The sequence below is a fragment of the Nomascus leucogenys genome, chromosome 18 (genome assembly GCF_006542625.1).
Source record: "Nomascus leucogenys isolate Asia chromosome 18, Asia_NLE_v1, whole genome shotgun sequence".
Lineage (NCBI taxonomy): Eukaryota > Metazoa > Chordata > Mammalia > Primates > Hylobatidae > Nomascus > Nomascus leucogenys.
Window position 1 is genome coordinate 62049756 of NC_044398.1, and position 22099 is coordinate 62071854.

The 22099-nt window shown below is 36.2% G+C and overlaps 1 protein-coding gene across 50 annotated transcripts in view; it reads left to right on the top strand.

The window, feature by feature from the left end:
- Positions 1-22099, top strand: part of ANK2 (ankyrin 2) — a 689728-nt gene that overhangs the window by 406374 nt on the left and 261255 nt on the right. For 5 of the 50 annotated variants that reach the window (XM_030799035.1, XM_030799045.1, XM_030799042.1 and 2 more), the window contains exon 1: positions 16236-17388. The exons of 40 other annotated variants lie outside the window; for them this stretch is intronic. In XM_030799035.1, coding sequence (XP_030654895.1) covers positions 17260-17388 — 129 coding nt within the window. In that variant the 5' untranslated portion in view covers positions 16236-17259. Of the gene's footprint in view, positions 1-16235; positions 17389-22099 lie in introns of those variants that run through there. 5 more of the 50 variants (XM_030799061.1, XM_030799053.1, XM_030799054.1 and 2 more) reach the window with 1 other exon arrangement.

Consider the following 22099-nt stretch of genomic DNA (forward strand, 5'->3'; position numbering starts at 1 on the left):
AAAATGTAAAACGATAAAACTTCTAGAAGATAACATAGCAGAAAATCTAGGTGACCTTGGGTTTGATGAGAGTTTTTAGATACAGCACCAAAAAGATAATTCAGGAAAACAAAAATTGATAAGTTGGGCTTCTTTAAAATTTAAAACTTCTGTTTTATGAAAGATGCAGTTAAAAGAATAGAAAGACAAGCCACAGGCTAGAAGAAAAAAAATCTTTGCAAAACACATATCTGATAAAGAAATTATAGCCGTAATATACAAAGAACTCTTCAAACTCAACAATAAGAAAACAAGCAATCCAGTTTACACATATGTAAGTTATCTGAACAGATACCTTATCAAAGAAGATATACAGATGGCAAAAGATGCATATGAAGAGATGCTGGACATTACATCTCATTAGGAAATCGCAAATTAAAACAAGATGTTGTTTTACACTACAAACCTATTAGAATTACTAAATCCAAAACACTGACAATACTGAATGCTGGTGAAGAGGTGGAATAACAGAAACTCTCATTCATTGATGTTAAGAATGCAAAATGGCACAGCCACTTGGGAAATCAATTTGGTAGTGTCTTAGCAAGGCTAAACACAGTCTTACCATACAATCTAGTGATCATACTTCCAGGTGTTTACTCAAATGAAATGAAAACTTAGGTGCACACAGAAGTCTGCGCTTGAATGTTTACAGCAGCTTTATTCATAATTGTGAAAAATCAGAGGCAACCAAGATATCCCTAAATAGATGAATGGATAAACTGTGGTATTACAGTTTACAATGGAATATTATTCAGTGACAAATGAACTATCAAGCCACAAAAAAATATGGAGCAGCTGTAAGGGCATATTGCTAAGTGAAGAAACAAGCCTGAAAAGGCTACATACCATTTGATTCAAACTATATAACATTTTAGAAAAGGCAAAACTTTAGAGATAGTAAAAACATCAGTGTTTTTCAGAACTTTTGTGGGGAGAAGGGGAAGTGATGAATAGATGAAGCAAAAGGAATTTTTAGGGTGGTGAAACTATTCTGTATGATCCTGTAATGCTGTATGATCCTGGAATACATGACACAATGTATTTGTCCAAACTCATAGAACTGTGCAACATAAAGAGTAAACTCTGATGCAAACTATAGACCTTAATTAATTAAAAAATAGAATAAAATCAACAACAAAAACATTTTTCCAAATTACAGAGATTACTATTTATAACATGTTGATGTATCTCTTTCCAAATGTATATATGTAAATGTATCATAATTAGTTTTTTACATACATGAATGAATTTGATATTTCCCCCTACACTGCCAAAAATCAGGCTTTGACTAAATACAGAGTAACTTTTTCCAGAGATAGTATTTCTTCTAGCTGTAAGAAGGAAATATCCTTAATTTCTCTAGGAAATTCAATATGGATCCCAAGGGATGTGTCAAATTCTAGGCATTAGTGGTGGTAACTGGACTCTGAAGATATATAACTTCAGCATTTTTAATTATTAGTATTCCTTCCAATGTTCTTAGGCAACAACAAATTTTTCATTCTTTCATACATTCATGCATTCATTCATCTATCCAAGAAAAAGTTACAGAGCTCAAATAACATGTCAGTTAATGTTTTTTTGGCACCAGGAACTTGTCTTAGTGGAGTTTATATTCCTATGGAGAGAAAAAAATTCAACAAATAAGAACCCAATTACCTATATTAGTAGAAGTTGTGGTAAGTGCTATGAAAGAGGACACAGGTTTGTATAAGAGAGTTTTACAAGGAGACCTAGTTTGGCTTGAGTTGGGAATGCATTAAGGGAGCCTTCTATGACCAAGTTATACTGAAGTTGAGATTTGAAGGATGAGTCAGATGCAAGAATGAGGACAACATTCCAGGCAGAGGGAAGTACACATGCAAGCCCTGAAGTGGGAAAGACCTTAATGCACGTAGGGACTGAAAGAAGGCCAGTGTCACTGGTGTATGGTGAGGAGAGAGAAGCAAAGAGGGTCCAGCTCATGAAGGCTTTGGAGTTGTTACTAAGTTTAGTAGAAATTTATTGGAATTATTTGGGCATTGGCTAAGTGGAAACAATTCTATAATTTGACACTGTTGCACTGAGAGGAATGGTGGAGGGATAGAGTAGAAGTAGGGGAGCTGATAGGATGTTATGGTTATAGACCTGGTGAGCAGCAGTGGTGGCTGGTGACTGTGGGGATGACAAAAAAGGATACGTGGAAGATATATTTTGGTGGAAAAATTTATAAGACTTGGGGATAGATTGAATGTGGACAACTCCCAAGTGTTTGGCTGGGTACTAGTCACTGAGATGGGGAAGCCTGGAGAAAAAAACATTTCAGGGGAAAAAATCCAAAAATAGTATGTGAGACATCAAAGTGGGTATGTCAAATGGGCAGCTCAGAAGAGAGGCTAGAACCGGAGATAGGAACTTTGGATTGAGCACATATATGAGGTTTACCACCATGGGAGCAGATGCTGCTGGTGGGGCGCATATAGAGGCTAAGAAGTGAGGAAGCCCCAGGACAGTTCTGAATTTGAGTTCCGATAGAAAAGGAGGACTCCTCAAAGAAAACTGAAGCAAAGCAGAAAGACCGTGAAAAGAACAGGAGAAAGTTGAGTGCCAGGACTAAGAAAAGAAAATTCCAAAAGAGGAAAGAATGGCCAACTGTGAAGTGCTGTTAAAAAGTCAGATAATATGAGGACTGTCAAATCTCTATGAGATTTGGCAACGTGGAGGTCACTAGTAATTTAGTAAGATATTTCCTAGTATCTTAACCACATACCTAGACAGAACTGAATTTCTAGATATCCTCCTCTTTATTGTTCTCACCTTTTGTTCCAGGACTAACTTCATTTTCAGTTCCTCTTCACTTTCCCAAGTTATTTTCCTATCCATCTATTCTCCTGACTTTGGGCCAATAGAAAAGTATAACACAGGGAGGAGGGGAGGTGGGGAAAAGAAAACAGGACAAAAGTTAATGCAACACGGTATTTAATTTTGTGCATTCTTCACAGAATTGCTTTTCCTCCTTGTATTTGCCTAAGTATTTCGTTTACTTAGAAAAACAAGTATATTTTAATTTAAAATGTTATCTGTTTCATCATGCTCACGTAAATGTAATCCTGTGTTGTCTACTCCTGATGTGATTAAACTATAAATAGAGTTTTCTTTGCAACTTGATTTGCTATAATCCTTAGCATAAAATGAAGATGTCCTTAATGTGGAATGCAAATACTATGATATGGCTTATGTCATGATGACTTGAAACTTTTCATCCTCTTTCACTAATTTTTGTTTAAAACATTCATATAAGAAAAGCCTTGGCATTAAATGCTAAGAAAGTGCTTAGATGGCCAGAAATTGACTGGGTTTGATGGCCTTCATGATACAAAAACATCAACTGTTTTAAAAGTAGTATTATGTAAGACTGAAGATTTCTTTTAAGTGAGAAATGTATTTTGAAATAAAAGAAAAGAATGTCAGTGATGTTTTAATGGCAATTTTTGAAAGTAGTCAAAAGACACTCCAGTATATATTGTCATGAATTTATGACTAATGAATAAAATAATTTAGAATTCTGCTTAGCACTAATCAAAATCCAGTTAAAAGACTGCTTTTGTACTTTTGAAGCACGTAAGATCTTTGGAAATGCATTACTGAATATTATTTGTGCTTTTAATGCTTCATCAACATTTAGGAGTACAAGCTTTTATTGTCAGTGTTTTAAAAGTCAGCTATATAAAGTTGATAGAGTATACATATTAAATATATCCATTAGTCATTCTCAGGAAGTGGAATATGTACACACATCTGAATATTTGCTTAAATATAAAACAAGAGTAAGATGTTTAAGCTTCAATGTAGAATAAAATACCGATATTTGGATTCTAGGTTAAAAAATATTACTTGTGATTTTTGTCCCCCTTGTCCTCCATGCCTTTGATTCCTTCCCTCTGAAGACAGACAAAATCCTGACTTAGGCAGTATTTTTTAAAATACCAAGGGCCTCAGAAACCTAGGGTTTGATAAGTAAGAGGAACAGGTCAAATGCTAAATCTCCTTTGTCCACATTGTCATTCTCCAGCTTGTTGTTCTTTTCAGTGGTGAGGTAAGAATATAGCTCCTACTTAATGTTCCTGTTCCTTAGGTGAAATGCTACTGCCCTTTGTTCAAAAGTTAGATGCTGGGGTTGTTGCTGTTGTTGTTTTCTTCTTTTCTTCCTTTACTTTTTAGATGTTGATGGAGACACGGTAGGAAGTCTGGGCTGGGAAATGAGGTGAAAAAGAAAAGCAATTAGTTTGTCTTTATACAAAATAAAACCTTCTAAAAAACCTTATTATCACAAAAAGAGCTCCACAAATCTAGATAGTTGTTTTGAAGAAGAGAAAAGAATTGTGAAAAACATATATAATTGGGAGGGCTGGGCACAGTGGCTTATGCCTGTAATCCCAGCACTTTGGGATGCTGAGGTAGGCAGATCACCTGAGGTCAGGAGTTTGAGACCAGCCTGGCCAACATAATGAAACCCTGTCTCTACTAAAAATACAAAACATTAGCTGGGTGTGGTAACACATGTCTGTGGTCCCAGCTACTTTGGAGGCTGAGGCATGAGAATCGCTTGAACCCAGGAGGCGGAGGTTGCAGTTAGCTGAGATTGTGCCACTGCACTCCAGCCTTGGTGACAGAGCGAGAGTCCATCTCAAAGCATAACAACAACAACAACAACAAAAACATGTATAATTGGGAAAAAACTGAAAGAGAACGCAGGATCATAAAAATATAGCAAACAAAGTGAATGGGATTTAAAATTAGTGGAATAAGAAATAATGGGTAACAATGAAGAACATAATTGAGGTAATAGTATAGTATCTTGGGACCCCTCCTGGAAGTATCTAGTTATGGACAGTGAGCAGCAGAAACAGGATGTAATTCAATTCAGCATACTTGATGGTTGTGGTAACCCTAGAAAATGACTCCAGGAAATAGGTGATAATCCAATCAGATTGAGAGGCTAATGTGCATGACAGGGGTGCCCTAGCAGACAGGCAAAGCTGAATAGAAATTCAGGAGGAGAGGAATTTTGGCTATTTAGTTAAATTATGAGCAGTTGGTCACAGGCAAATTTTATGAGTAGGTAGCCGTTCTGAAGTCTTAGGCATATAATTAGCCTAGGTTGGAATTATGATTTGACATCAAAGTTTAAACTTTTTTATCTGAACTGAGATGCAAAAGTAAATTGGTCCTGCGTTTTGGAGAATTGTAAAAGAATTCCTTAATCCCTTAGCAAAATTTGGAAGTCAGTATCAAGTGGTGAGGATAGGAAAGTTGAAGAGACTGTGGACCAGGCAAGACCTTATCAGTTGATTTAGGAAGCAGCAGTGACAGAGGCCAGACATGTAACAAGAGAAAAGAGAAGGTGGAAAGTAAGAGACAGTTTTAATTGCTGCAATAGAAAGATGGGATTTTGAAAAGATTAGCTGTATGGAATAAAATTAACCAAAAATTGATCCAAGATTATAAGAAACTATTTCAAGACTCATTAGTTTTACTATTGCTGTCAAACACACATTAAATCATTTTCCATTTGGGTTAGCCATAAGCATGAAGGTTCATTTGTGAAACAATTTCTGTAGAGTATTGTTCCATGATCTGACATGTGTCACAAACTGCGTTTGTACATCCAACTTAAAAGTTGAATAGTCTATGGTAATTCTACCATCATGTTTGAAATTTTCTTACCTTAAACAAAAAGCCTGATCATATTGTATTACTCAAATGTGTGTAAGACTAGATTTAACTTAACGTATACTAGTGTACAGTGTGAGACTGCATAAACAAACTTTAAAGAAATTGGTTATACATATTTTGATTTAACCTACAACGAAGTTAAGAGAAATCCTTAACCCCGTTAGAGATTTGGGAGAGGGATGTGGCAACTGCTAACTTATAGATATTTTGCTAATGCTCAAATTTTACTAGCTTTCTTTCATTCCTATTTTTACTCAAAAATTATATAGCATTTAAATTTATAATTTGTATTCAGTTATTCTAGCTTACTGTTATATGGTATGGCTTGACAGAAAGGACATTGTCTTTTTCTCTTCTGCAAAACAGAAAAATATCCACTAAACACAAAAATATACACAGCAAGTGTTAAAGTAGCCCTCTAAACCTTATGAAGACTTTTAATTCCTCAAATAGTACTTCAGAGCAACTGGATTTAATATCTTTCATCCAGCAGAGGGCTACCAAACTCCATTAGTTTCTGTGAACACACATGACAAAAAAATTCACATGGGTTATTTCAGTGGTTTTCAGATTGTTTTAAGCAGCAGATCCTTTTCTTAAGATAGAGTTTTACAGTATGGAAGTGAGTTACACTCTCTGCTTTAATTGGAGAAGGGCCTCCAAGCTGCCTCTCCAGAAGGCTCAGAGAGGTGTGGAGGATAATTGAAACCCTCCACTCTGACTTATCCAAAAATACACTTCCACATTTAAAGTCAGCTCTTTTTGGGTTCAGTCGTAATCCTGAATGCTGACACCGCATGGAAAATATATAAGCAGAATGATGCCCAAGTTATAGAAGTTCCTCTTCCTGGATTTTGTCTTCAATTATGACTGTAGTTTCTACCATGTGGTTGTATGTGTTGTTAGTTTGTTTTTGTTTTGTTTTGTTTGGGAAAGGTGACATTTCATCTCCAATCTAATGAGTGAGAAAGATGCTTATTCTGACAAATTTTCTTCACAATATTTCATAGGTGTGCCAAGCTGACAGATTGGTTGACTCTGTACTCTTATGTTTTATTCCTGTAACTGGGCCAGTTTCTGCCCTTGACTAAAACTGGATCAATTATAGGAGTGAAATAAAGGTCCATCTCCTGCCTATTTATTACTTTGCTTTGGTAATAAATCTATTTTTAAAAGAACCTATTACAGAGACTTCCATTTGGAATTATGCATACTTGATGTCAAATGGTGATTGTTCTTTGTTGTTTTTTTCCATTCATAACAAAGCTTTTGTGAGGCGTCCCTTTGTTCTGATTAAGGCCTGGTCTAAATCTTTAATAATGAAGCCCATTAACTAAAATGACTATAAATAGCTACACTTCTATCAGGGATATTAAATGTTTTCTCAAGCACACATGCTCACTGATTTTAACACTCATTCCACAGTGTTCCAAGTTGTGTGTTAGATTTTTTTTTCTTGAGACGAAGTTTTGCTCTGTTGCCCAGGTTGGAGTGCAGTAGCGTGATAATCGGCTCACTGCAACCTCAGTCTCCCAGGTTTAAACAATTCTCCTGCCTCAGCCTCCCAAATAGCTGGGATTACAGGCGCATGCCACCACACCTGGCTAATTCTTGTATTTTTAGTAGAGATGGGGTTTTGCCATGTTGGCCATGCAGGTCTTGAACTCCTGACCTCAGGTGATCTACCCACTTTGGCCTCCCAAAGTGCTGGGATTACAGGCGTGAGCCACCGCACCCAGCCATTGTTGGGTTTTATCATTACCAAATAGTCATAAAAAGTGTGAGCTTATTAACGATGCTGACCATTCAAAGTGATCAGCAATCTCTTTGCACACATGCTATCTCTGGGGGTGAGTCTATCTTATTTCCAGTCCATCCATCGTGTTTTGGTCTTGTAAATCTACTTTATTATCTTACGCTTTTATATTCATGTTTTGTTTTGTTTCAGAACAATAATCATAGTCGTATCATTTGTTGATCTGTTACCAGATGTTTTACATGTGCTATTTCACTTGGTTCTGTTAGGTAGATACTGTCTTCATTCATGTGAAATGAGATTGAAGCCCGTAAAGGTGAAGTAATGCACCCAACATAGAACCCAAATTAGGATTCAAAAACCCAAATTTGAGGCCCTCTACCACACAAAGAAGCTTTATTTCATAACAGTAGCAAAACCATTATTTGATCAGTTAATAAAAAAGATGGTTGAAGTGGAGAAAAAACTGATATATGCATAGTTTAAACATTTTATTTCAACTTGAAACATATAAGTTGGACATTCTTTTACCAATGATCTGATGTCCAGTCAAGACCTTTTATTTAAGTATATTTTATTTAAGAAGTTTCCAGAATTTGGGGTATTGCTTTGTGTTTTTAAAAATAAACAATACCTATTTGTAGGCATTGTCTCACTGGTTTGTTATCTGTTAAAGGCAGTCAGTAATTAAAGACACTTGCAAAACAATCTGTTTGTAGAACTTCTAAATATTTTCGAAGCTTCCTCCCCAATCTTTTTGTTTCAGTCATACCCGTAATTCAATAGCAATATTGTACAAACTCCCCTTTATTAAGTTCTTACAAAGCATGCATCTTAATTTTCATAAAGCAACAATTTTTGGAACTCATTTGTATTAGATAATATAAGATTTATTTAAATTATGTAATTGCAATAGCAAGTACAATAGGATCAAAAGGTTTGGGATAAACACACTTGACTCTTGCTAAGCATATAACTTTACTAGTGAAAGAAGAATGTACATATATTATAGAATGGCTAGTAAGCCACAATCTTTTAGTGCATGGTGGGCATCAGTCAGCATTTATAGGGAAAATGGAAACATTTTCTTAAGTAAAGGTTCGCTGAGAGAGCTTCTACTCTGTTTTTCAAGAAATTAGGGGAGAGAGAGAATTTACTCCTTTTCTGTGAAGACATGGGATTTAAGCTGTGTGTATCAAAGGACTTGAAACAGAAAAAAAACTCTACAGATGTTTTTATTTTACAAAGTTAGTTGGGTTAAATATTGCCCAAAGTTTCTACCTGAACCATCAAGTTTGGTTTTTCATAAAAAGCTTTTAATTTGTGAGAAAAATGTTATTTGAATTATTTCAATTACATCTTATTTATCAGATTTTGGTGATGCTTTCGAATTCTCAAATGTTTCAAATTGCAATTCTCTGTTAAGATTTATTACATCATTATCAAAACTTTGTATTAAGAAAAGAGTATAACTTTCTGAAGTCCTGTAGTATGTGTTGTTTCTGCCATTCATTTGATGCTTATATTTCTCATTTGCTAACATTTATAATCATCTGTTCTTATGCAAAGTAGTATGTCTTGGTGGAGAGGTAGTGGAAAAAAACAAAAAACACCCATGAAATAAATCTGTACTCAAATAATTCAGCTTGCTTAACTTCCCAACTAAGTGATACTACTTTGGGGAACCATAACTGCTTTCCTTACTCCATCCCTTTTGTTTCACAGTGCCTTGTTCACAGCTCAATCATTTGAAGTCTTTATAGATCTGTTTCTCTCTTTTGTTGTTTCTGCTGTACACCTGGTTGTCTTTGACATTTACTTCTGCCAGTCTTTGTGGTCACAAGTGACGTGTGGAGCATTTTAAACCAAGTTTGAAGCTTGAGTTTTGTTGTAAGTCTCGGCAATAAAACCCAGGTTATAAATCTGCTGAAGGGCTAGTTATTTATTATTCTGCTCTTACCCTTAGAGTATTGCTTTTTGAGGTCTCAGATGACTGTGAAGAGGGCTCCCTATTGGACTGAGCACCTTGTGTGGACATTGACCTTTGATATCTGCCCTCTTGCCTGGAACTTTTCAAAATAAAAGCTCAAGTTTGCAGGGAAATGCACTCAGGAAACAAAAGCAATTTCCCTGCTTGCTTATCTTTCAGTGGTTCCATTTTCCTTCAGTTTTGCCTAGCAATTCCTTATTATCATTCTGGCTGTTTGTTGCTTTTAAGAAGTTATCTATATTTTATCCAGTATTTCTAGTTTGTTTCAGCAGTAGTGTTTGTCTGAATACCTGGCTCCTATTAGCTGGAAACACGTGCTGTTCATACAGGTGCTTAGTGTTTTGGTTGTTGATGTGATTTAGAAGTGATATAAAGACCATGTCACACAAAAAAGCTCAAACATGCTTTACCTCTGAAAATGTGGTTTCTAAAGAAGATTTTATTTAATTTTATACTTTGGTTTCCATATTTATGGAATATGAGTTTGCATGAGTGGGTATAAAATGAAAAGTGCTGGTCATGCTGTTATTAGTCCGTTCTCATACTGCTAATAAATATATACCAGAGACTGGGTAATTTATAAAGGAAAGGGAGATTTAATGGACTCACAGTTCCAAATAGCTGGGGAGGCCTCACAATCATGGTGGAAGGCGAAGGAGGAGCAAAGGCACATCTTACCTGGCCGCAGGCAAGAGAGTGTGTGCAGGGGAACTGCCCTTTATAAAACCATGGGATCTTGTGAGTCTCACTCACTATCATGAGAACAGCATGGGAGAAACCTACCCCATGATTCAATTACTTCCCACTGGGTCCCTCCCATGACACGTGGGGATTATGGGAGCTACAATTCAAGATGAGATTTGGGTGGCGACACAGTCAAACCATATCACATGCCTAAAGCAAGAAACAAGGAATCTCTAGCAATAGATTTTATTTGCAGGTTAGTTACACAACAGGTGCAAGCATATCTTACGTCTGTTGGTAAAGAAGTGAAAATGGATCATAGAAGCTCTTTCAGAGGGAAAAAAAAAGAGTTAAATATGACAGCATCCAGAAGCATTAATAATCCAGATGTTTACAACTTCATAAAAATTGCCAAGTACCCATGGATACAATAGTCATTTTCACCAGGTGAAAAATGACCAGATGGTAGCACTTCAATTTTCTGGTGCCAACAATGCAGACACAGGGGCATTGTTTTTTGAGTGGTTGTGCTGTTGAAACACGTTTTATAAGTATTCTATATTTATTGTAGTATCTGCTGCACAGGACTTTACTAGCCATAGACTTGGTTGTTGGAATTGCTGAAAGTGTTTATGTTTGTGTTTTAACGGTAAGGGCTTTGGGTTGGGAAACTGGAGACCTGACACTTTATCATTGATTTCATGTTTGAACTATAGTTGATTTGGATATGCTCTAATATTACATTTTGCCATTTTTCTATTGTTAATTTTGAAAAATAAGAAAATATTTTTGCTAATTATTTACTGGCCAAGCATACTGAATTCATGGTCTATAAAAAGTATAGAATAATAGCCCAGTCATTTAAAATCACATTTACAGGCTTTTAAGCATTATTAATTTATATGTAAACACAAAATTATTTTGTGAAAATTTAAGATACACATGGCTTAAATTTAGAGTCACATAAAGAGTAACAATTAAAAATAGTTCTGTCCCAATTAAGAAAAATCAAACTTTTTCTTTTGCAAATAGTCTAATTAAAATATTCTATCAAAAGGTTTATCCAAATGACACATCTAGTTGACATTGTGTAAATGTAAAACTTTCAGGTATTGATCAAACTTACCAATAAAATTGTTTCCCTTGAGATGCTAAAGCTGTTAACATATAATTTCTGAGTAAAAATATAATTACTAAAGAAAACAACAAATTTCTTCATGGATAAAGGCACAACATAAATGAGCACACAAAAGCATCCTCAGTGACCTTGAGGGTTAAGAGGCTTGAGATTGAATTTTCACATTTTAACCACAATTCAGTGCTTTTCATTTGACCAAAGTAAAAGGGCTAAGAAATATACCCAGAGCTTTTATAAAAAGCTGTTACAAACCAAAAGGGGAAGTTATATGTGTTTTAAAACACAGCAATAAATAGCCAGAGGAGTTAGATATTAACTGTAATGTTCCAATCCTTTAATAGACTATGAGGATTTCTTATCCAAAATCAGTATATTTTTTGGAAAAAAAACCTTGTGAGCAATAGAATAAAATATCACTTATGAGAAGAAAGCAGCCCTGAGAAGACATTTGAAGATATTAGTTTGAAACTTGGGCTAAGCATTTGAAGATTTTGAAGCAGCTTTCTATCAAGATGTTAATATTAGTAACTGCAGTCACTGTAGATTATACAAAGTGACTGAAGTGTTCCAGGAAGGCTGAAAAGAATCACTTCTATGGCTGGATTTTCATATCCATGAGGACAAGGGTTTTGTCATTTTTGTTACCAGATCCCCAGTGCTTCATGGCTGGCTCATAGTAGGCCTTTAGTAACTATATTTGATGAGAAGGTACAACCATAAATAGAAGCTGTGTATGCTAATAAGATGGGGACAATGAGAAAGTTTTTATTTTAAACAAAGGATATTTTAAAAGGCAAATTTTAAGTTCAATCCCTAGGCTTTCAGTTTAAGATACTATTATAGTAAATTAAAAGAATGATTTTAACATCCTGGGGCTTTTCTGACTCTGGAATAAATTTCTTTATTTTCTGTCAAAGAGAGCACACAAAATACATTTGATTAGGAAGTTCTAGTGAGGGGATTTTTTCATCAGAAGAGTTTTCACAATTAGCAAATCCAGCCTGTTTACACAGGCAGACTCCACAAGCTAGGCTGTTGCACACTCATCTTTGTCCATTTGGGAGTGAGTGATTGAGACTGGAGTGGGGTTGGGAGGATGCAGGGGGAGACAGGATGTGTATGGAAATGTCTTTTGCTTCTGAACTGTGGCTTTTTCAGTGTTCCCTTCTCTGTACCTTTCCCTTCCCTCTGCCTACTGCAGTGTGGCTGCTGCCTGTAATCCCCAGACTTCCTCTGTCATAATAAACGGAGGTCTGTGGTGACAGAATGGTCACTATTTATGACCTACACTTTGTGCGGCTCTGTCTTCTTTATGTCAAGGGGTGTACAGAGGGTAGCTTTTCATTCCTTGTCTGTTGGCCATTGTTACTAGCTAGAAATTTTCTGTGAAACTTCAGAAGCGTTATGAGCTTGAGAGGCATACATTTGGGGGGGTCTTGAGACTGCTTCTACATCTCCTTCTCAGCCTATGAAAACCACCTGTTTTGATTTGGAGCTGGAGTGTCCTTGCTTCCTTTCCTCAGGCAGGAGTAGAAGGAAGATACCCTTTGGGCATTCTCATTTTAGCCAAATCATCTCCTTGTAGAAACATTCTTATCACAAGAAAGTAGGATCTATTATATTATGAGCAAGCTTTGCTTTGGTAATTTTGCATTATCAAATTGGCTTTTGGGTTTGGCTTCAGGTAAAACAAATTGAGAGTGCTATGCCATTGGACTCACTTACTCAGTTTGTTTTTCCTTACCTTGATCACTCATTAGTCCCAAAAAAATAGAGGAAGCCTCAACTATGGATTAACACCACGAACTTGATTAGAATAATGAACTCTTGGCACATAGTTCAAACATATTTCAAGTGAGCACATTCTTTTTTTTTTCCCCCTGATTAGGTGACGTTTTAACTGTCTTTGTAGTGCATCTGCTTCTCTTTCCACTTAGCACCCACACCACATTTGTGGTAGTGACGATATATGCTGTTCAATTGCATAGCTGCTTCTCCTGGGCAGGACTAGGGAAAGTGAAGGGGGAGATTAAGTTGCATGTGGCTAGCTCAGTTGTTATTGAACGCTGCCTGACTGATGCCTGATGTCTGCGGAGGATTTTCTTTGGAATTTGATCAATGGAGTGCTGGACAGTGAGGACAGCAAATGGCCATTTTATCTCCTGTCTTTAAAATAAAATGTGCCCTCTCTGAAGGGCAGTCTATGCTGGCTCTCAAGTTTAAATGTGGACGGACAGTGTGCTCCTTACCTTTGAAGGCAGACACAAGCTTATCCCATTGATGGTCACGATGCTTTGTGGAAGGAATCAGCTTTTGTTACAAGCTCAAAATTCAGCCAGAATTATATCTCTGCTGGAGGTTTGATGGGAAGAGCCTTTTAATGTGGTGCATGCATCATTTCAATGGCTGTGAGCTCCTGGGATTGGAACCTGGTGCCTTGTCTGTGCAGAGGTCAGCTGGTGAGTATGAGCTACTCTCTTTCCTCAGAGAACTGATACCAATTATTTTCCATTCAAATAGAAATCATAGGTCAGTTTGAGCAACCCAAGTATACAAGAAGGAAAGATTTTAAAAACATCAATTTCTCATCAGCTTACTACTGAATAAGTTAGTTATAAAGAGGCAAAGTTATCACTGTGTAGGAATGTCTAATCTGCCTAGCTTTCTTAAAAGGATTATGTGCTACTATCTCCTATGGGAGCAATCTGTTCCTTAATTAAGGAAAAGAGAAATAAAAATCACACACTAAGAATGGACTTGTGATGAGTTTATTTTATTTAAGAATATTTATACTAATTGTCTGGGATTTCCTGTTTTGTGATTTGAATACTAAGAGCCCTCAATGAGGGCTTTTTGAGTGGGTTCCTTTTCCAAGGTGGGTTGATTTAAGAGCCCCGAACCTTGGCCCTCCTGCCCTTGTGAGCCATCCCAAGGAAAGATACCTGGAAAAAATTATTTGGCTTCTAGTGTCCTCATCTATAGAAACATGGTGACTCTGCTTCTCTGTCACACTTAAAGATATTATGAGAAAATGTAAGCAAAGTAGTGTAATTATGATTCTTAAGGATGTGGCAATCACAGTGCTTTGTGCAATGTGTATGTTGGTCAATCTAACATATAACAAACTAACACCTGGTTCATTACCTTTTCTTTATGAGATAAAGATAAAAAGAGCTGTCGTACTTGTTTATAGAAAGTAAAAGAGTCTTAGAGACTGAGACTGTTAACCATGCCTAAATTTTTTTTTTTACTTATTTCGTTGAAGTTTAAAAAATGTGTAAAATGTATAATTTTCCTGGCATTAGAAAACAACATAATGAAATTAATAACCGTTTGATTTTACAAGAGAGTCCATATTGAGCTCATTAAAAGCCAATGAAATAAAAGGTTTTTTGACAACAGGAACTCCTCACTTTCTTCTCTATCTGTGCTGATGATTTTTCACTTTCTTAATGAGGTTTCTAGAAGAGGAGAGGATATTTTGATAGTGTATCAGCAGGTTCTAAAGGGGCAGTGGAAAGGTCTTGTGCCAGAAGAAGCTGGAGTCACCCTCACAACAGGAAAACCATTGCAGGAGGCTTAGCCACATTTCCTTGGGACTCATGCTATTAAGCTAAATGGACATCCGCGAATCAAGTAAGACTTGCTTGTTGCAAACATTTTTTTAAAAGCAGAAGAAAAGAAAATGCCAGATGGCATTCAGAACACCCTGTACTCCAGTCTTGCTGCTTTCCCCCAACCACCTTCTTTCCTAATGACTGCTTTGACACCACAACAGCTGATTCTCCAGAGTACTTCAGAGGAGAAAATGTTTGAAGTATGCTATGTCAAGTAGTAGATGGTGACTCCCCTGGCCAAGGAGATAGAAGAATCCTCCCCACATCCACACATTATCTTCCCAGAAAGCCTGAATGACTATGTGTATTTCTCTATAAATATGTAAAAGGTTTTTCCGACAAGGGAGTTTGAAGGGCTTAGATACGAATGAAGCTGATTTGTTTTTAGTTTTGTTTTTTTTTGGAACATGAATTTTCAGCTGTTCAGATCAGAGAAAGCTAATGCTCCCCATATATGATAAAAACTGCTCCCTTCTCTCCCTTCCTCTACCCTCTGTAAGTTGACTGACCATCATATCAACAATACAACACTGATCCATGCCATGGTGATTACTGTTTCCTTTGACTTTCGAATCAGATTAAGTGCTGGGTTCTCTATGCTACTGTGGAATGCATTTTGCTTGCTTATGGGATATTTCATTAATCTTACTGCTTTCAACTCAGTTTAGGTAAAAGGAAAAATTATAAATTATGTTATATAAACTATAACATGTACCATCCACATTAGTATTTTCCGTCCTAGAAGAGTTGCTCTCTTACTATCTTTACTTAGTGCAAGAAATGAGACTTTATGCTCTTCGTTTATGGAAGCAGATATGTCATAAGGGTTAGGATACAAAAACATATCATTTTCTAGGAGAGCATTTTTAATGTTATTTTACTCTTTCCCTAACAATAGCATATATGTAGACTCAGATTATATTGTTTTACTATCAATGATTATAGTAATGAAAACCCTTCCCCTAAAATGCAACAGTTGTGTGTATTGGGAAGGAACGTCCATAGTCCTCTATATACAATAGAGTGGTATGATTCTGTCTCCAGCTAAGAGTGAATAACTAAGAAGTGAGCACCATCCTTGGCATCCTATTGGACTTTGATAAAACTGTGGCAGTATATGTAATTGGAATACTATAGAGAACTTCATCTTCTTGAGTTAACAGCTTGTATCCTCTTTCCTCTTTCATTGAGTCTCCCTATGGGGTGTATATACAGCAACATTCAGAAATACTAATCCTCCTTTACTTCATCACATTGCTTTTCAAGTGAATTTGCATTTAACAAAAGCCTGTGTGCCCTCTTTGAGTGATAAAGAGTGGCTTGGGTGGTGCCTGCTTTCCTCTTTCCCATTCTCTATCCCTGCCTTCCTCTCCCTCTTTTGAGCTCCCCCCTCTTTCTCCCAGGAAAACCTCGCTGAGCCCAGATTATATTGTTTGTTCACTGACAGCTCTTTTCTCTGCTTAATGCAGCTCCCTAATTCAGCCTCACGTGGATCTGTAAATGGCACAGTGAGGACCCGGCTACTTCTAGCCCTTCCCAGACCTGCTCACCCCTGTATTACCACGGCAGTGGCAAGTAACTCCAACTGTGCTCCTCTTCTCCCAAAACAGCAACGTCGATTCTTTAAATGAACCTTGGAGAAGGAAAGGGCTGTGAGATGAAAAAGGCAGGAATTCATGTCATGTGCTACAGCAGAGCAGCCGTAGCAACGGCAGTAACAGCAGTAGCACGGCAGCAGCAGCAGCAGCAGAGAGTCCTTTAGCGAGACTGCACCATTTTCTTCTCACCCTGCATAGAGGTGTGGTTGGAAGCAGCAATAAACTACCCACCCCCTAGCAGTTTCACAGAGGTGGCCTCTTCCTGGCTCCAGTCAGAAGACACAGTCTGTCTGGAGGAGTCCCCAAAGATTGTTCCAATTGGTGATGTGTGTCTAAGGACGGCTTTTTCAACTAGTAGGATGCTTCTCTGCACTTGCAGCCACCCAACTGCTGAAGAGCTAGAAGTCTAGTGCTCCGCCTTCCCCCGGGACCATTTCTGAGTGTGGGTGCACACCTATGCCTGTGTGCGTGCAGGTGTGTGCTGCTGGAGGTCTCGGTTTGGGACCTTAGTTCGTTGTAGTGAGTTGTGGGTGCTGCAGAGGCTGGAGCAAGATTATGACCTAGCTCGAGGGCGGAGTGGATTATCTTGTGAGTGTTCTGGCTGCCAGCCATTGCCCTGGTGGGGAAAATCACATCTCCATAGAGCTCTAAAATCACCTGGATTGCTGGGGAGTGGAAACTGATCCTCTGCTACTGCTTCTGCTGATTTCCTCTGCAAAATGGCTCACGCTGCTGCTTCTATTAAAAAAGTTCGAGAGGCTGATCTGGATGAAAAGGAAAAAAATCTTGAGAGAGACAGAAAAAAACAACGGAAAATCCCCAGAGAACGTATGGAACGAAAAAGAAAGGTATGAGGAGCATCCTTTTAACCCTCTTTGTCTGCAGCTCTGTGTAGCACCATCAGCCTCAGAACTGGCAACTTCATCCTCCCTTCCATCATTCCCCTGCACCATTTCTAAGCTCAGTTTGCAGCCTAGAGCTCATGCCTACATTTGCTGCATTGGGAGGAGATGCTTGAGCAGGGTGAATTTCCTTTGCTTTGACCAAGCAAGGCAAAAATGCCTCCACTTAATTTTTCTTTTTCTTGTCTCAATTATCTTTATTTAATCTCAAAGCTAGGTGCTTTATCTCTTTGGGCTACTCTGACCAGGCACAGAAGGAGGGAAGGGGTTGATTTATGGTTAGAGGGTTAAAGTATTTTCCTCTTCTTGTTCCTCATCTCTACTACTATATCTTTAGCAGTGTGTCTTCTCACTGACTGTATATTTGATGTAGACCTCTAGTTAAGAATAAACTACAGATTTTATGTGCTCTCTTTTTCCCTCCTGGAGGTTTACACCAGGTTTTCACTTCTTAGTGAAAGCTGCACTAAGAATATTGGTGCAGTGAGCTGTGTCTCTGCATTTTTAAAATTTTAATTAATTTTTTCTTTTCTATCATTAATCCTTTAATTTTCTTTTCTGAATATGGCAATGAAATCAAAACAACCAAGGTTAAACAAGGGATGAAATGTTGATTCCTTTTACATTGAACTATTGTTTCTTTCTCTTAAAATATTGTTTTCCTTTATAATAGAAATAGTCTTACAACTTGATGGAACTGAAATACTCATTTAGTCAGTGATCTAGATTTATAAAGAAAGACCTCTGTAAATGTTTTAATTAACAAAGTAGGTCACTGAATAATTTCAGAAGATGATAAATGGCATATTACATTAGCAGAGCATTAAAATAGTGGTTTGTACACAAGCTGTTGTTAAACATAGCTCTGGGATTAGGGATGCAATGGGGATCCATATACTTAATAATCCATATGCTCAATGGACTCTTTTTTTCTTCCATAATAGATATGTTTACCTTTCAATTTGGGGGATGTTGTCTTTGCCTCATTTTTGGAAAGACACTTGAGAACCCTCATTGAGTTGAGATCTTACTGCATAGAGATTCATTGTATTTCAGTTTACTACTTATCTCACCACCAGCTAGATCAAATGACTGTTATTAGGCTACAGAAATAAAATTAGCAGTATATAATGATTTCCCTTCTGGGGAAAACTTTAATACTGCTTGTCTGACTTTTAAAAGGCCGTGTTGTTTCAAATTGCATTCTTTTTTTTAGTATCAAAAGTATTATTAGCCATTTTGTGGAGGTTGACTTCCTTCTTGACAGCGACTGCAGTTCTGTTTCTAATGCTCTAAATGGAACATTATTGTATAAAGTAATTTTCTGTGATTATATCTTTTTTATCTTTTGTTCTCCAAAACACAGTATGTGATTTCTTGGCTAGCGGCCCTTGTCAGCATTCAGCTGTGACCTAGCAACTTTGCTTAGCTAGAGTACCATGCATACACCTGGAAAATCATTTGATCTCACTCTGGTTTGTTTCTGTATCTAGTTGAATGTTTTTCCCTTTCCAAACCTTGTTAAAAATAGAAAAACTGAAAAACTGTACTGTTAAAATAAAAGGTGCCAGTTGTTGTTGAGAATCTCAGTTGCTTGGATGTTGCATTGCTTTAGCTTGAATCCAGAACCATAGGCAAGATTATTGGTTAGTAATGTGGTCATATGACAGGATCATCTGGTCTTCACATGTAGATATTATATCTAAGCTAGAACCAGAGTAAATCAGGAAAATAAAGGCATAGCTAGTATTTATCCTTGTTCCTCTTTTTTCATATGCACCTATTGCTCCTCCTCCCTTTTCTACTGCAGATATTTACACAGCACAACAAACTTGCTAAAAGAGTGGGTGTGCTTTTTAGCTATATTATATTTATTTTCTAGATAGACAATCCCTCCCCCAACCCCACCACACACACATACGCACTGAACCAGTTTTCAATTTTTTTTTGAAAGAAGAAAAATTTACCTCATCATCATATCTTAAGGTGTACATCATACCTTAAGGTGTACATACCTTCATGATAGTTCGTGAAGAAATGAAAAAAAAATTGTAGCCTATCAGTGGCATTCTGGAATACCATCTGCAGAAAGTAATTTTAAAATTATCATTGTTTATTTGCTGATGCCACTTTATCATCATAAGGGGAAGCATCAGTTGTAGAGATGATTGAGTATATCATTTTCATATCCATTTGTAGTGCCTCTTACTAATGAAACTGTTTATTTGAAAAATTCAGAGGAGATCCACCCCAATGCAGATAAAAGCCAATTATGGGGCTTGAAAGAAAATAAATAAGCTGATTTTGAAGGATTTTTACCAAGGTAAAGATATTGCACATTAAAATCAATTAAGCAGTCACATTTAATCTTTATTTTAATATTCTTTTGTAAACTTACTGTTAATTAAAAGAATCTTTGTATTATTATTTTGTACTCCTTAAAACATTTAAAATTAATTTTAATTATTGGTAAACTTGAAACATGTTGCATACCTGACTATAACCCCTCTACCAAGTTGCCAGTGGTGTGGTATTAAAACAATATATACTAAGAGATCTACTTTCAACTTCGTTATAAGCAGAACTTATCTTAGAATAATATGTTCATACTTCTTTGGGCTATACTCTGGTTAGCTAATATTTAAATATGGTATAGTACCAAATATCTATTGTATGTGTCATACTGTGTAGAGCTAGAATAAAACTAAGCTTTCAACAGGTAGGCAAAGATTAAAATGAATTAAACTAATTTAGTATGTTTGCTGAAGAGTACATTAATGTGGAATTTTACAAAAATCAGAATATCTCTATTGTAATTATTAGCTTATACTAGCAAGTAATTTCTTTGTATGTCCGGATTTTGCTAGTTTTAATGTTGGAATCTGAGAATTTTAGAATTGAAGAGGATGCCAACAAAAAATGGTTAAGTGATTTATCAGCGTTTTCACAAATTTGCGAGACTTAGTTCTAGAAAGTGATTTCAAGTTTAATATTCTTTCCACAACCAGATACTATTTCCCAACTGTATGTTTTTTAAAATTTGAAAAATACATAATTTTTAGAGAATGAGTAAACAAATTTATTCTTGAAAGTAAAGCAATATTTATTTTATTTATTTTAAAACTTTATTGTAAGTTCAGGGGTACATGTTCAGGATGTGCAAGTATGTTACACAGGTAAACGTGTATCATGGGGGGTTTGTTGTACAGATTATTTCATCACCCAGGTATTAAGCCTAGTACCCATTAGTGATTTTTCCTGATCCTCTCCCTCTTCCCAACCTGCATCCTCCAATAAACCCCAGTGTGTGTTGTTCCCCTCTATGTGTCCATGTGTTCTCATCATTTAGTTCACACTTATAAGTAAGAACATAAAGTATATATTTAAATAATATTTCTCATTTAAATTTATTATCACCATAAATTTTTAAATAAATCAGTATGTTCACCATTTCTCAGCACAAACTACTGTCCAATCAATCATAATGTCTACAACACTCACTGAAATCATATAACTTAAAAGGCAAATGTATGACTAGTTCTTAACATCCTGATGCTTAAAACATTCTGCTTATTATTTTAATTTATACTATTAAAATGCCAGAGTTCACATTTTCTGAAAAAATATTTATGATCATTTATTAAGTACCCATGTGGTCGTGTATCTGACACTTCACACACATCGTGCTGTTAACCATGATAACAGTCCTATATATTAGGTATTATTATCTGGATTTCACAAACAAGAAAATTGCTTAATCACACACAAGTAGCATGTGGCAGAGTTGGGATTTGAATCCAGGTCTGTCTGGCTCTAAAGTTCAGTGGAGAAAAAAAGTAATATTATTATTTGGTCTTGTACCTACACTGGATGTAGATTATAAGGAAATCACTTATTCCACCAATGCTTCAATTTCTTCACTTCTAAATTACCTTCCTACAGCTGAAAGAAATTTAAATACTGTGATAGTAAATTAAATGATGAATTTGAGGGGGAAATTGTGTAAATTCATATTGGGATTCTATCAAAATTGCACCAAAATATTTCACGAGATTTCTTGGAAAATCAATTATTAGAAGTCAACATTTGCTCTTCAAATTGAGGTCCACTACTGGCAATTATAGACTATGATATATAATCATTTTTTGTCACAATTTTATTAGGACTTCAAGATGTATTTGCATATCTACTTTTATTAAACTGATAGGTGATTTTGCATGGGATTAAGCAGAAAATAAAAAAAACTTCCTTTCAAGTTGTTTTCATTTAATTTCACAGTAAAAGGTTCTGATTAGTTATTTGCTTTTAAAAATGTACACAGTTATTATCTTGGTGAGAACAAGACTTATTTCTAGGATAGGCTTTGGGGAAATCTCCACCCCCCCACCACATTCTTCTTGTTCATTTGGTTATTTAATTGATAGCAATGATAATACTTATTGAGTATATATAATAAAGTTCTCATCAAGTTGTAATGGGACATGGAGAAATGAAGATTTTTAAAAGTTATATTAGTATTTTTTCTTAATTTAAAGTGTTTTATTTGCAAGTTGAGAGTGGAATGTATTCTATAACTTTGGAATTGTGTTATAAGAATGAGTTGAAAGTGAACATGAAACATAGTGTAAAACTGAGCATGCTTTCCCTGGTGGTCTCT